Consider the following 16,562-nt stretch of genomic DNA (forward strand, 5'->3'; position numbering starts at 1 on the left):
AATAGATGATTTAAATATGAAAAACTACTCTAAGAGTAAGATTATTCGTTTGAACACCACTCAGATCCGTTTTAGAGATGACTACTTGAACATTTAAGTTTAACTGTTTGAGCTAAATCAACGCTGAGTGAACAGTTGTATAATTTTTTTAATAGTAGAACCAATATATGGTACTGACGCAATTACCAAATTTATTTTGTATTTTCTTAGTGGACTGTATAGAGGGTAAATTTAAATGACAACAGCTAGAAGTAAGCTAACTAAAGATATGATTTTTAATTCTAATCTTACAAGTAAATAATTTTCTTATTGACAACAACTAGGTAAATAACTACATTTATGACAACAAGGTTACTTTATGATTACAAGTGAAATAGTTGATACGTACACTAGAAACAACATGCATTTACAAAATGATTACTAAACTATTGTTTCAACCCAATCATACAATCAAAAATCAAGTAGATTAATAGACTTATAAACTAGTAACAAATTACAATCTGATATTGAGTTTTTAAGCAACATGTGTAAATATATGTGACAATATATTAAATATACATAACATGTTTAAAAGTGTACATTACAACTAAAATTTTTTAATATAATGTTTCAAAATTAATGAATTTTCAGCTCAAAGAATTGATACTCATTTGATTTCAAGGTATAAGCTAATTCTAAACTACATGTACAAAAAAAAATAAAAAAAAACTAATAGGAGCAATTTATCAATAACTATGTCATATAAAGTACCAAAATGAGATCCATTACAAATTTTTAATTTTGTGAGTTTTAGTGTGATGGTTTAATTTGAGAAACTAGATAGTTTCTAAGAAGACAAAATAAGTTTAAGTTGAGGGATTACAAATGTGAGTAAAGACAAAATTGGTGAACAAAAATTTGAATTTAGCGACTGATCGACAATGAATTTTAATAATTATAGGTTGTTTTACATGACATATTGTCAATAAGTAAAACAATTTTGAGATTCAACTGGATAAAGTTTTACCACCCACCTCCAAGAAGTCTTAGAACTCTAGTGACTGATTTCAACACTAATTTTAGATTTTGACTTGTCTGCTTAATGTACTATTACAATATCTCTTGATATGACAACAACAAATGTGTAATAATTATCTTATATTACCAATAAACCAATATTTAATAAGAAAGTTGAAATCAACCACGAGGTTTCTAAACTTGATTTAAGAATTTAAGTTATGAAATAATTGTAAGCAAAGTTTCCTACAAATTACAATAATAATGTGACTTACCGTTACAAATTTGTCAACAATATGACAGCGATAAAAGTCCAAGAAAATTTACACAATTAATTTTTTTTTAAAAACATTAATGTATGTTGTCACTTTTTCTTAGCTCTCACTGAACCGATTTCTTTCAAAAGTATGTCAAACGATCACAAATCGTATCTAGTTGGAGACATTATTCTTAAAAATTAAAAAATTTTCCCTCGTTCCCCGCAAATGGGGAAAATATCCAAAAAAATTACAAATTACAAAAAATCGGTAAATTTTGTCATGTTTTTCACTTTTTTTTCTTAAAACTTTTTAACTTTTGACTTTTTAAAAAATCAACAAATCAACATAATTTTTTTTTAATACTAATACCTTAGATATTTCCCTTTTATTTGATATCATTTTATTGAAAATTTAACACTTAACGTGCCCACTGGGAGAGATTTAAATAGCAACTTTTTTACGAAAACTAACTTTTTCAACTTAATTTTTGAAAATGTTCCGGAACTACTGCGTCTTTTAAACATACAACGTCTCTCCTTGTAAGAAGAAATTTATATTCATGTTAATATTATTTTACTATGTGATTCTTTTTGTGGCTACGATTTATTTTGCCAACCCTCACTAGACCTAATTTTTTCAACGATACGTCAAATGATTACAATTCGTATTTAGTTTAAGTTATTACTCTTAAAAATCGAAAAAATATTCCTTATTCAAATAAAAAGTAGCTTAACCAGCTTTTTCCATACAAACAATTAAAATCATTAATTTCTAATATTCTTAAATTATTCATTGTCGAACTAGATTTGGTATGATAAAAGTATTCGAAAACAAGATTAAATAATTTTACTTTGTAATTTATTAATTTTTTAACTCTATTTGTGTGTGCTACTATCATTCTATAATTTTTTTGTAACATGTTGATATATAAATCATAAATTAAAAAAATGATTTTTGAAAAATTGAATTTAACAATGGATTTTTACAATTATAATCAAATTTTATAATACGGTCAATTGAGTAAATCTGAGTAGATTTTACAAGTCGTATTTATTTTTAAAGCTGAGAAGGTATTAATTTTACTAAGATGTGTTTTTTTTGTGTCGGTTACCACTTTTTCTCAGTTCTCACCAAACCAATTTATTCAACAATATGTCAAAAGATTACAAATAGTATCTAAAATTTATCCATTATAAAAAGTTTCCCTCATTCTTCATAAATAGGGGAAATCTCCAAGAAATTTACATATTTATACACATTGGACATTGTTTCAATTATTTTTTACTTAAAACTGCTATAATTTTTTTCTAAAATAGATAAGAAGCAACAATTTTTGTTTAATAGATACATTAAGTATTTACCTATCATTTGCTATAATTTTTTTTGATAATTTGACTCTTCACCTGCTCATAGGAGAAGATTCAAAATGATAATTTTTCAACAGATAGTTAACTTTTTCAATTTAACCTTTCAAAGTATTCTGACTGAAAGAAATATTGATACTATTATATTTAATTTAAAACATGTTAACTTAAAATCCAAACGGAATAGCCAGCCATCAAATGCCAGTATTGTCGCAGTACTTCGCCCTTAGTGAATACTATCATTTATAGGGGTGTTCAATTGTCAAGAATTTTTAAATCCTCAAAACAATACCTAATAAAAATTAACAGACATTAAGAAACTACGGTAAGAATAAAAATTATTCACAGCACTGTAAATGAAGTTATTCACTAAGTAAAATATGTTAACTAATTATTTTAATATAACAAATAAAAAAAACCTAGCACAGGGGGGTCGCAGCATAGTTGGATCAAGTATAATGATATCTGACAGTGATTAAAATCACTATAAAAAAAAAAACTCTTCGATGCAAATCTTTAGATAGTGTTCAATTTTAAAAAATTAGTGAATTATTCCAAAATCTACATGATCTGCTAGTTCCTTATTAATATCCTGATTAAGATAAAGTATGTCAAATGAAAAAGGGAATATTAAAAAATATTATTTCTCAAAAAAAAATTATGTTGATCCATACATATTTCAATAAGTTATAGCATAATAAAGTTAAAAATTTTAAATACAAAATCGAAAATTTTCAGACAAAAATAGCATTTGGTAGCCATTTTCACTGTGCAGATAAAATAAAGTCAATTTCGGACTTTTTTTTCATGATAAAGTATATTACATTAGCTTTAATTTAAGATATATATAAAAGTGTCAGACTTTCCGGAACATTTTCAAAATTTAAGTTGAAAAAGTTATTTTTTTGTAAAAAAGTTGTCATTTTAAATACCCCCTTGTGGGCAGGTTAAGGATTAAATTTATGAAAAAAATATACCAAATGAAAGGTAAAGACATTATGCATCTATATAAAAAATAATTATATTGATATGTTCATTTTTGAAAAAGTTATGGCACTTTTAAGTAAAAAAATTTTCGAAAATTTCGAAAATTAGCGATTTTTAAATTTGCAATTTTTTTGGAGGTTTCCCCCATTTACGGGGAACGAGGGAATTTTTTTTCAATTTTTGAGGGTAATGTCTTCGATTAGATACGATTTGTGATCTTTTGACGTATCATTGAAAGAAATCTGTTCGTTGAGAGCTGAGAAAAAGTGGTAACAGACACAAAAAAAAAAAATAAACACATCTTAGCAAAACCAATACCTTCTCAGCTTCGCATCGAAGCTAAAAAACAAAACATTTAAAAATATTCCTTAAGTTATAATGATTGAAAAACAAACTAGCTACAATTAAGTATAATTTAATAATTTAATTTGTTTTTTATCAACTTTAGAGATAGCCAGAACAGATTGATGCACAAACAACACGTATACTAAAACTATTGTTTTAACCCAACCCAACCAACATATTATATTCTGTTGTGTCTGCTGCACTATCATAAATTATTCAATAAACATGAGCAATTTATTAACAATCGAATCAAATTCTCATTAGTGATATTCTCTAGTTGCTAACTAACAGAATGTGTTCCTACCGTCAAACAATCGCCATATCAATAGTCTATTTTCGACGTTCTGGCAAAGAAAACGAATTCTAATTTTTCCATTTTTCTATCTGTTGTATAGAGCTCATTTTACAATTCATAGAAAAACTCTGTCAATTATTTATTAGTTATAAAAATCTCGAGATGTCATTGAACTCGTAGGAATTTGCAGATTACCGATCCTGATCAGCAAAATTGATTTAATAAATTGTTTAAATTAAATTACTGTACTACAGTTTAGAAAATAGAAAATCATGCATTCTATCATGTTAATAAATATTTTCTTCTTAAATCAATAGTTAGAAAAGTTGAATCATTTCAAAAAAACGATTTGAAAATTTTTACAATATTAATTTTATTTTCTATTTTAGGACGTCTACTAAACAGTATTTTTTAAGTAAATGGGTATCAAAAAATACTCAAATAATCAATTTTTGTATGAATTATCTATTAAGAAATAATAAACAATAGATATTCAAATTTGATTAATTAAAAAAAATTATTTTGGAAATACTCTAAAAAAGCAATTTTTAAAGGCAAAAGATTTCACAAACATAAAATTACATGAATATGTTGAAAAAATTAAATGAGTAAAAAACCTAAAACATATTATATTAGAAAATAAAAATAAAATATGTAAAAGTGAGTATTTGTTCAATTTTTCTTCTTCTTCATCTTTTTTTCCTCGCCTTAGTCCCAACTACTTGGGGTCAACCCAACACAACCTTAAATCCACTTGACACGATCACCCACGCTCACATCAGCCGTCTTTATATTGCATTCAATTACATCTCTCCATCTCTTTTTTGGTCTTCCTCTAACTCATCTTCCTTCAACATTCATTTCTATAACTGTTCTTACAGCTTCCGATTCCTCACTCCTCATAACATGACCAAGTTTATTTTCTTTCATCTTATACACTATTGACGTTACACCTATACTCACTCTTATATGTTCGTTCCTTATCCTATCTTCTCTAGTTACTCCACTCACTCATCTAAGCATTCTCATCTCTGCTCATCTTCTAAACCGCCCAACACTCTGTACCATACATCATAGCTGGCCTTACTACAGTCTTGTAGAATTTACCTTTCAGCCTTATTCAAATTCTTTTATCGCATAACACGGCAGACTCTTCTTTTCACTTTAACCATCCACACTTAATCCTGTGTCTTATATCCTCGTCAATAACACCGCTTTTTTTCACAATTGATTCTAAATACTTAAAATTCTCCACCTCTCCAATCACGTCCTCGCCTATTGTCACTGACCCCCTCATTTCACTTGTATAATTATTATTAATAATTTAATACAAATAAAATGTACAGTATGGAAAAAAAATATTAAGATACAAAAACCTAATTTTCCATGAGTTGTTCGTAAATTTTACATGAAAATCATCAATAAAAACATCTACTAAACAAATAAACTTTTCCAGCATAATTATAAAAGATAAAAATTTCGTCAATCGATGAAGTATTTACTTTAACAAGTAAGTATAAATATAAATGATTATCATCGCATATTAAATAATAAACAAAAGGTATAAAATTCCCATGCATAATGAGAGTATAACATAAATTTCTACTAAGATTTCTATTAATTATCACTGACAGCAAATCTGTAACCCACGTAATATAAAATCTATTTTTGACTGTGTAATACACTGCATATATGTATAAATAAAAATTAACTAGTTTTCTTTAAATTTATTTTTAATTAATCTTGTAGTTAGTAATTATAAATTAATTAAATATTGCTTCTAGAGGATTAGCTAACAATTGTGGGCACTTACGTGAATTAATATTCCCTAAATAATATGTTAAATCTAAAAACATACAAATTTTCAATATAATTAATTATTTTCCATATATATATATGCCAAAAACATAATGACCTATATTTAATTAATAACACAATAAATCAATAATATATATATGTTTAGGCCTACACAATAAGTGTAGCTATTTTTGTCTTATACGAAAATATTAGGCCTGTGTTGGGATCCGCCATCGGATTCATTTAAGTATACATTAAGTGAAAACATAATAAATAATAACGATATAACAAAGCGAACAATTTTATCGATTATAGCTACAATTTTTGATCCCCTTGGTTTGCTCGGACCTGTGTTAGTTGTCGCAAAAATTATCATGCAACGTTTGTGGTGCATTCAACTCAGTTGGGACGAACTCGTTTCGGAGGAAGTCGCTGTAGAATGGCGTAATTATAGCGCACAATTAACAACATTAAATAAGTTCAGTATTCCAAGATATATATTATGTGAAAATAAAATCGTTACATTACAGTTACACGGTTTTGCCGATTCATCTATCAGAGCGTATGGTGCATGTGTTTACATTAGAAGTACTGACGAAAACGGCCATCACACGGTGCGTTTGCTACAAGCGAAGTCCAAGGTCGCGCCCATAAAAACGATATCGCTGCCTCGACTAGAACTGTGCGCAGCCCTATTATTAGCACGAATGGTAAACGGAATAGTGCCGAAGTTGAAATGGAAATTCGAGCGACAATTTTATTGGACCGATTCGAGCGTAACCCTAGCTTGGAATTCATCTCCATCTGCTAAATGGAAAACGTTCGTGGCGCATCGTGTTGGTGAAATACATGACAAAACGTCCATANGTGTTGGTGAAATACAAGACAAAACGTCCATAAATGATTGGCGTCATGTCCGCTCGGAGGACAATCCTGCTGATTTAATATCACGTGGCTGTACTCCAAACGAATTGCGAATTAATGCGATGTGGTGGAACGGTCCCCATTGGTTGAAGGAGGAGTACGAGAAACGGCCGAAGTCATGTGTACAATACAGTAGTACAAACAATATACCAGAAGCCAAAAATACGGACGAAACAACAATAACGACTGTTGCATGCNACAAGAATTACGACTGTCGCATGAGTAGCGTACGATAAATGTTATTCGTTGTTATCTAGAAGGTCGTTGTTATTATTTATCATCAGAGTGACGGCGTATTGTCTACGCTGGGGGTATAACATGAATCGAGCAGTAGGTGATAAAAATAATGGGCCGTTAACGGTAAACGAACTAGATATAGCAAATACGACAATCATCAAAATAATTCAACGCGCACATTTTCGGCAAGAATTGAGAGAGTTAAATAGTGCAAATGCGAATGTGTCAAAAAAAAGTAAACTACTGCGTCTTAGTCCATATATTGATGGGGATAATATTATACGCGTCGGAGGTCGTTTAAAATACGCTATGGCGTTAAATGACAATCAGAGACATCAAATTGTATTGCCGGATAACTGTCTTTACACAAAATTATTATTCCGTAAAGAACACATGGATTTGATGCACAGTGGACCTCAAGCCTTGGTGGCCTCTATTAGGCAGCGCTACTGGCCTTTAAAAGCGCGAAGTTTGGCTCGTACTATAGTACACAATTGCGTTAATTGTTTTAAACTGAAACCTCAAATAGTACAACCGATCATGGGGAGTCTGCCTGGTTCACGGGTACAGAGTGGAAGAGCATTTGCCATATGTGGTGTAGATTTTGCGGGTCCAGTCATGATAAGAACGAGCTTGCGTCGTAAGGCACCATGTAACAAAAGATACATCAGCATATTTGTATGTTTCGCGACAAAGGCGATACATATCGAACTCGTGAGCGATTTGTCAACGAAGACATTTTTACAGGCGTTGAACAGATTTTTTGATCGACGTGGCAAAAGTTCAATAATTTACAGTGATAACGCCCGAAATTTTGTGGGCATACGTCGGAATTTAAAGGAGGTGTACGTACTTTTCCAGTCCCCAGAACATCAGCGATCCGTTTTCTCTCATCTAGCGGACAAAGGAATTGAGTGGCGATTTATACCACCCCGCGCACCACATTTCGGTGGACTTTGGGAGGCTGCGGTCAAAAGTATGAAAAGTTTGTTATATCGCGTTTTGGGAGAAGCTCGGCTCACGTACGAAGAATTATTAACTGTACTAACGAGAGTGGAAGCTGTACTTAACTCGCCACCAATAACTCCAGTATCCTCTGATCCGACTGATCTAACCTATCTCACACTAGGTCATTTNGACCAATAACTCCAGTATCCTCTGATCCGGCTGATCTAACCTATCTCACACCAGGTCATTTTTTAATTGGCGATATAATGACTGCCATACCGGAAAAGGACGAGACGACCACGCCTATTACTCACTTAAATAGGTGGAGAATAGTCTCTCATTACACCCAAGTACTTTGGAAACGGTGGCACCAAGAGTACTTATCTCAACTACAGGAAAGAACCAAATGGTCCAGCACGAAAGGGCCTAAGTTACAAATTGGAACTATTGTGTTGGTAAAAGAGACAAATTTACCACCACTCAAATGGCAAGCTGGGCGTGTAATGGAATTATACTGTGACGATGACAACGTGGCACGATCAGCAAAGGTCCGTACTAACGTCGGCGAGTTTTCACGAGCGGTCAGGTTATTATGTCCGTTACCTTTTGAAGGCAACAGTTTGTAGCCAGTTTGTAATTTATTTAAATTTCTTATAATTCGTAGTTATTGTAATATATATGTGTCATATCCCGTGTGGGATTAATCATTAATTTTTCCATAATGAATTTGTTTCTAATGATTACACTAGTTTACAACAAAATTGAACTATGACTTATGATAGTAATTTTTTATGTAAAATCGTCCACTGAGTCCGAAAATTAAGTCCAAAATACAAAAAGTAGAACAGTTTTTGAGTTATTGCGAAATTAGCGTCTTTCGTGTATCGCGAAAAAACGTTTTCATTATATTCTAAATATCTTTAATTGCATTCAACCGATTTTCATTTTTTTTACATAAAATTAAACAATATTAAATTACCTATAACTTTTATCTTAAACAATTTTTTATTTGACTTTTTTGTCGTTTGCTANAAAAGTAGAACAGTTTTTGAGTTATTGCGAAATTAGCGTTTTTCGTGTACCGCGAAAAAACGTTTTCATTATATTCTAAATATCTTTAATTGCATTCAACCGATTTTCATTTTTTTTACATAAAATTAAACAATATTAAATTACCTATAACTTTTATCTTAAACAATTTTTTATTTGACTTTTTTGTCGTTTGCTATCGACGAATTTACCACTGAATTTTTATAATTTTTTTCAAAATGTCAGAAAAAATTCAGAGTTTTACGTAAAATACACCATTAAAAAATAAATTTATCAACAATAATTTTAATAGACGTTATACTCTAATACATAACAAAGAAAATGATATATTATTTTGTAAAATTGATAAAAAAATGAAGAAGTTATGCGCGATTGAAAAATAAAACAAATTTCCTAATATCAGAGTTTTTTAATTCGATGCTTTTATTTTGTAAAATATAGACAAATTACTCACAATATTACTTTTCAAAACAAAATTTCGATTTTTTAAATAACCTAAGGTTATTTCCTTCAAAATGAAATTTAGAATTACGAACAAAAAAACTTCGCCTTGGCCTCACTGCTCATCACTAATTGGTAGCACTGTACCTTTTGTCATTTGAAATAAAACGGATAAATTTATTTTGGTCATATTCTATATTCTATTAATATATTCATTTTTTCTAAGATATTTAAATAATTCATATAACTATTTTACGTTTATTCTTAATAAAGATAAAAATGAGTTCGAATAAACGTCAATATAAGTGTAAGAATAACCCCAATAAATTTTGTTATGCGTGTGGCGAATATATTTTTGTTAATATAGTGAATAGCCCGAATCAAGTAATCATGCCGACTGTAAGACTAACATTAGTTTTAAACTTGTTATATCTTGTTATCTGATGAATAACAAGCTTACACCTAACGAAGATCAACAAAATTTCTTACCTAAAAAAAATACAAATTAAAACTTAAGAAACACATTAATAAAGTAATATTTATATTAAGCTTTATAAATTATAATTATTGTTTAGTATAAAAGTGGGCGTAATAATTTTAACGTTTTTATTCGATTATTATCTAACAGTGATTCTTAAATATTTAGTTTTTATTTTGTATATTACTTTAACGTTATTTTACTATTTTATTATTTTACCGCGCAAATGTAAAGGAATGTTATGATATTATTTGAATTAAGTAAAATTAATTAAGTCTTACTTAATTAAGTAAAATTCAACTAACGAACATAGAGCGATTTCCTTATTATTTTACGAGTAAAATAATATTTATTTGTATACAACAATAGTCTGACATAGAAGACACCGTAGGCCATTTTTAGCGGCGATAACGTTAAGTATACACTACTACTATGTTGTAGAGGAGGCGCGAGAAAAAATGTGTTCAAAAAAATCAACCTGCAACCGTGAAACCCATTAGAAATTCGAACAAAAACAGATATGATCTCGTTATGTCTACATATTACCCGAATGTAAAGTCGGATGCCGCTCATAATTCTTCGACAGCAACAATTAAAAATAATTTACATATTATTCTTATACTCGTTATTCACCCACCTGTTATTACGATGCATAAATTTACATGTCTTTATAACGTAGTATTAAAAATAAAAGTTTAAAAATGATTTATGCAGCGGACACCAGCAAAAATTACAATTGGTAACATAGACTTAACAGTTTTTGTGTCGGTGAAGGCCCCACGCCCAGAGTAAAACCTCTATCTATATAATAAATTCATTGTTCAATTTGATAAATATATCATTACTATTGAACCTATGATATATTTATCAATATGATAATCTTTTTTCTTGTCTTGAACAATAATTATTTATAAGAATAGTTATTTTGTTCGTATTAATAAAACATTATCATAAACCCTTGATAAAATTTCTCTATCAAAATTGATTGAGGTTTTTCTTTGGGTGCAGGTGGCTATATATGTTCGGCATTCATTTATCATTAGTACACACCGAAGTCGTCACTGATAAAGATCAAATCAATCGATAACCAACATATGACAGCGATCGATTGAGCTATTTAAAATTATTCACACTTAAACGTATAGCGAAAAGTATAAATACACATTTAAACCCTGCACTGTCTTATAATCAAATTTATACGAGACCAAATTAAATCCTACAAGTTCGAAAATATATAATAGATTTAATTACAACTCGGTTAAACACTAAGACCAATTCTATATGAATCGCTAACTGCAGAAACGGGACAAGTACACTTTTCCTAATTTTTCAGAAATGATGAAAAACTGAACAACTTATGAAATGTTAATGTAAAAACTTCGAATTTTTAGACTCTATATTTAATTAAATCATAATTTCATTTAATTTGTAAAAAAAAAGTTTTATAACTTTTTTTTAATTAATAAATTTAAGTTATGGACATGTTTCCTTTTTGCAGAAAACATCGTTTTCAAATCTTATTTATCGATGTAGGGAGAGAAACACTATCAAAATATGCAAAATATTATTTTTATTCATCAATTTATTTTTACCAAATATAACTTATGTTATTATTAAATATAAATATAAAATAATCACAATAGCCTTTACAATTACTATAATATAAAATTATATAATGACGTAATATACTTGTTCATCAATTTATGAATATAATAATTATATTTCAATTATTGAAATATATAATAATTTCATCAATTAAATTTTGCCAATATTTTGTGTTTCTTAACAATACTTAACAAACATTTTTCTAGTGTTGTAGATTGATATGGTTTAATAATGATAATAGATATTTAATTACTCAGTTTGGTGGTACTAAATTATTAATTAGAATACTCTAATATGTTATATGCTGACTATACTATCTAGAGTAATCAGACAAATTGGTTTGTATTTTATTTTTCAATGGGTTTTCTAAGCCTAAGCTATGATAACTTTTAAATACAAAATTTAGTTTAATTATTAGCAAAATAAATTTTATTTGATGCAAACTTTTAAAGATTGAACACTGTTTTAATTATAATAATCTCAAATTATAAAATTACATTTATTATTTATAATAATATGCTATTAAGACCACTAAATTCCATCATTTTTTTAATTTATATATAACGTGATGTGTAAAGTGTAAAATTAACACTTATAAACATCGACTTTAAAAGTTGATAATATTAAAGTATATTTCACACTTATTTTACACTTAAATATATTAATAAAATACCAATTAACAGTGAATATTTATAGCCTAGAAATATTACTTCTTATTATTCATTATTACAATCATTAAGATTGTAATAATAAAAATTTTTACCTGCAATATTTTACTAAATAACTCGTTTTTATAAAATATAACAGAGTATCTTGAAACGTAATAACAGATCAACCAAATTGTTAAAATTATGATTTAGCAATTACTGTTTAGAAACGAACCCAATTCTAATAGATTTAAATTTGTATTTATAATAACTAATTTTAAAAATGAGCAACTTTTAATTTGTTTCTAATTATGAGAAAAGAAAACAGAATTAAAATATATTGATAGTATAAGTCATAAAGTCAATTATGATTTATACACAACGTGTCCCATTAGATTTTGATATATTTGATAACTATTGATGCTGCAAATATTTTGGATTACTTATTTTTAAAAATAATTTTTACAGTTTTGGACATGAGCTTTACCGTCTTGCGATACTAACCACATTAATGTATTAAAATGCTTATAATTCAACAAGTAATTATTACTGATGGTCATATTCGAATATTTTAAACTATCGAATAGTATACAATAGTTTTTTAAATCTATTGAGTAACTATTAGAATAGTTTTTATACAACCTAATAGTTTATTTTTAGCATAAACTATCGAATATTTTAAACACTTTTCGAGTATATTGTGTAGCTATCGAATATCTTTCTACTCGAATATTTTTTGAATGACTATCGAATAGTTCGATAGTTACTATTCTATATTTCCCATCACTACTAGTTATCCTAAAGTTGTTATCAACTCATCACAATTTTTTCTAAGAAAATATGACTATTTTGAAATTAATAATATTATTCACTAGATAAATTAAAAGTAGCATTAATGTTCAATTATAAAATAATAGCAAATATTTTCTATATTTGCGTAAATACGCATTTTTTAATGCACATTTTAATTGAGCTAAGTAGAAGTAGACTTTATATGAGAAGTCTCATATAATAAATATAGTTTAATGTTTATAAGCATAAATTGATATTTTTAGCGATTACTTTATTTTATACACGAAATATAATAAAAATATACAACATAGTATAGTACTAATTATAATAAAAAAATTCTAAATGTTTAATGAGTGTTATTATTTCTGATTAGTATTTATACTAGATAATTTAAAAGAAGCATTAATGTTTAATTGTAAAATAATATCACATATTTTTTATACTTGCGTAAATACGCACCTTTCTTTATACATCTAAATAAATGTTATTTACCCAATATAGTAAATTTTACCGAAAATAAAAATTGTATGTTTATTTGTTAAACAAAGAAAAGAGTACCATTTATTAGTATAAAAAGGGAAGACATTTTTTCTCTTTAATCGTATTGTGCATGAATAATCATTTTTCCAAAATGTTTAAACTGTCTTTATTTTCTTTACTTTGTATATGTGGTGATATTAATTTTAAAGTAACGGCCATAACTGTTTCTGAATTTAATACTTTGGTGCAACACCCAGGCTGGAGAAAATTAACAACGCATAGATATGCTAATGAATTCATATTCAATGGTCTGAATTTTGAAGATACTTATAAAGAGTTTACTTTAAGTGAAATTTTCCCACGTGATTCGAACACTAATCTTATTACAGAACAGAATTTTGTCGATAGAGTATGGCAATTCCATTTGTTATTGAGCGTTCACTATGCTATTGATCTAAAAAATCTAACCAATTTAACGAATGATTTCTGGTTCCATTGTAAAAATGACTACAAAGATGATTTGCAAATAAAATGTCTAAATATTTTTAATGAAAAATTTAAAATTTTTTACAGAGAATTGGAAAAGATGGAAAATTCATTACTATATTTTAAAGAAATGGTTAATCCACTAATGTTTGACATTGAATGGATACTCTTTATGAATGGAATTGAAGTTCCTTTACGTAATTTGAAAGCGATAGGATCAACAAAACATCTTCCAACAGATAAAGTTTTTGAAGATATAATAAACGATGTACGGGTTGGAATTGAAAAATTTTTTTTCAACCGTATTAGTAATTTAAACTTTTCTGCAAATAAACCAGACGCTGCCATTTTTTATAATTGGTATAAGAATATTACAATAGCACAACAAGACAATGATAAACCAATTAAAGAAAGGTATCATACAAGTATTATGAATCTTATTGAAAGTAACAATGGTTTCGGTTTTAAATACAATCCAAATACTCTTGCAATCACTCTAAGCTAAACAGATAATTATCTGGAGTCAATTGGAAGCTTAACATTATAATAAGTAAACATTTTTCTATATTTTAATTAAAAATAAAATGCAATATGATTTTACCATTATTGAAATTTGATTTATTAATAATAATATTATCTTTATTATACAAATATTTTGTAACAGAAAATTGTATGGAGTCATTTGGAAGCTTACCATTATAAAAAGTAAACATTTATCTTTGGACAATATTAAAATTTTAATAATTAATAATAATATTGTAAATGTTTGTTTTATTGGAAAATAAAATATTTTAAATTATTAAGTTTTACTTTATTTTTAATTTAAAAGAAACCTTATAGAATATATAATCTTTTTATCTATTAAAAGCCCATGTACGACAATAATATGAGAGAGGGTGGTAATAAGAGGAACAATATCTCCTTAGATAATCCATCGATAATTTAATCATTTTACGATCAATAACTTAATTTTTTTTTTTACTTGCTATGTAGCCAAAAATAAATTAAATAATGTAATGTTCATCATAATAATTTGAATAAAACGCTACTTATAGTAGTTAATATCTAAACAATAAATTATACCTTACGTAACTATATTTAACATCATGAAGTAAATAATATCTCTTTTTTAAAAATACTATTTATTCATTAACACTCTTTAACATTACTTATCGTATTTGAAATTAAACATATGTAATATATAAATCCCATTACCGTATCAAATTGTTATTTTGCCCACAAAATCTAATAAGTTATTTTATATATTTCAAAAAAGAGCTTCAAGTTTTGCTCGTGTTGTGTGAAATACTTGAGAAACTAAAATTACATTAAATTCATATTTATCATGCAAAAGGAAATTTTTTAGTGAGCAAAAAAGAGAAGGTTATCAAAAAAACCCAGGACTCAAACTTTTGAATACATCTCTGATTGATATTGTTAAAATACATTCAATAGAAATTTAACTAAAATGTGTTCCGTAAATAAAGAAGCAGGTTATTATTGTTCTCTTTGTTAGTAACAACTGACCTATTTTATTACTTTTTAAATACTTTGTATATGTATAACAAAGTATCTCGTGTTAGTACAGATAATATTTAAAATACCTAACTTAAGTTAGGGAATTAGCAACAATGATATATGAAATTATATTTTTAATTTTGTTTAAAATACCTGAGAAATAAAAACTACATTTAATTTACAATAATTAATATTTATATAAATATTTACTACCAAACGGTTATTTTGCATCTAAAAATATGGGGTTTGCCCCTTTTCTTCAAAAATAACCTTTCCGTTTTCTTTCAATTATTTTTCCGTTAGTATAATATTATGAAACACAGCATCGATGTTTTTTTTTAATAAAATTCTCATTTAATTAATCATAATGGTTATTTTAAATTTAAAACAAAGTATTTATTACTATTCTTCTCCTATGAAGAACTATTCATTTATCAACAATTATATTTGTTGATAACAACTATTCTTCTTCCTCGCCTATGAAAAAGTATAACAATTTTTAATATTTTTTTATTACGAAAATAATTTTACATTATTTTTTAATATTCGTATGATGTTAATTTAACGTAATCCGATTCAATTTTAAATAGCCCAAACAGCTACCTTAGTTGTCTTTGTTTTGTANTTTAAATAGCCCAAACAGCTGCCTCAGATGTCTTTGTTTTGTAAAAAACACAACTGTGATAGGTAACCAACAAATATCTCTGGTAAATCGTTCATTGCCGTTGGACTATACACGCCCGGGGCTCCTTCAGACAATCATTGTTTGGCCAATGGTTCAACTAATTTCTGCACTGTATCCAACTAATGTCGTTGCTAGTACTCGTCTTGTAATGATAGCGACGACGCCGCAATGTGTAATCGTACAGACAATGCGTTGCGCCCGAAGGTCGATTTCCTCTCCTTTTTTTC

General features: G+C 27.7%; 1 protein-coding gene across 2 annotated transcripts in view; it reads left to right on the forward strand.

Annotated features, from left to right (window-relative positions):
• The window catches only part of LOC126905864 (uncharacterized), a 254,847-nt gene extending 240,024 nt beyond the window's left edge, over positions 1-14,823 (forward strand). Inside the window, exons 2-3 of one of the 2 annotated variants that reach the window (XM_050685985.1) lie at positions 13,904-13,954; positions 14,036-14,823. In XM_050685985.1, coding sequence (XP_050541942.1) covers positions 13,904-13,954; positions 14,036-14,637 — 653 coding nt within the window. In that variant the 3' untranslated portion in view covers positions 14,638-14,823. Of the gene's footprint in view, positions 1-13,903 lie in introns of both variants that reach the window. The other variant, XM_050685984.1, reaches the window with a different exon arrangement.
• The last annotated feature ends 1,739 nt before the right edge of the window (positions 14,824-16,562 follow it).

This window comes from Daktulosphaira vitifoliae, unplaced genomic scaffold (assembly GCF_025091365.1).
Source record: "Daktulosphaira vitifoliae isolate Bord-2020 unplaced genomic scaffold, ASM2509136v1 Scaffold_4, whole genome shotgun sequence".
NCBI lineage: Eukaryota > Metazoa > Arthropoda > Insecta > Hemiptera > Phylloxeridae > Daktulosphaira > Daktulosphaira vitifoliae.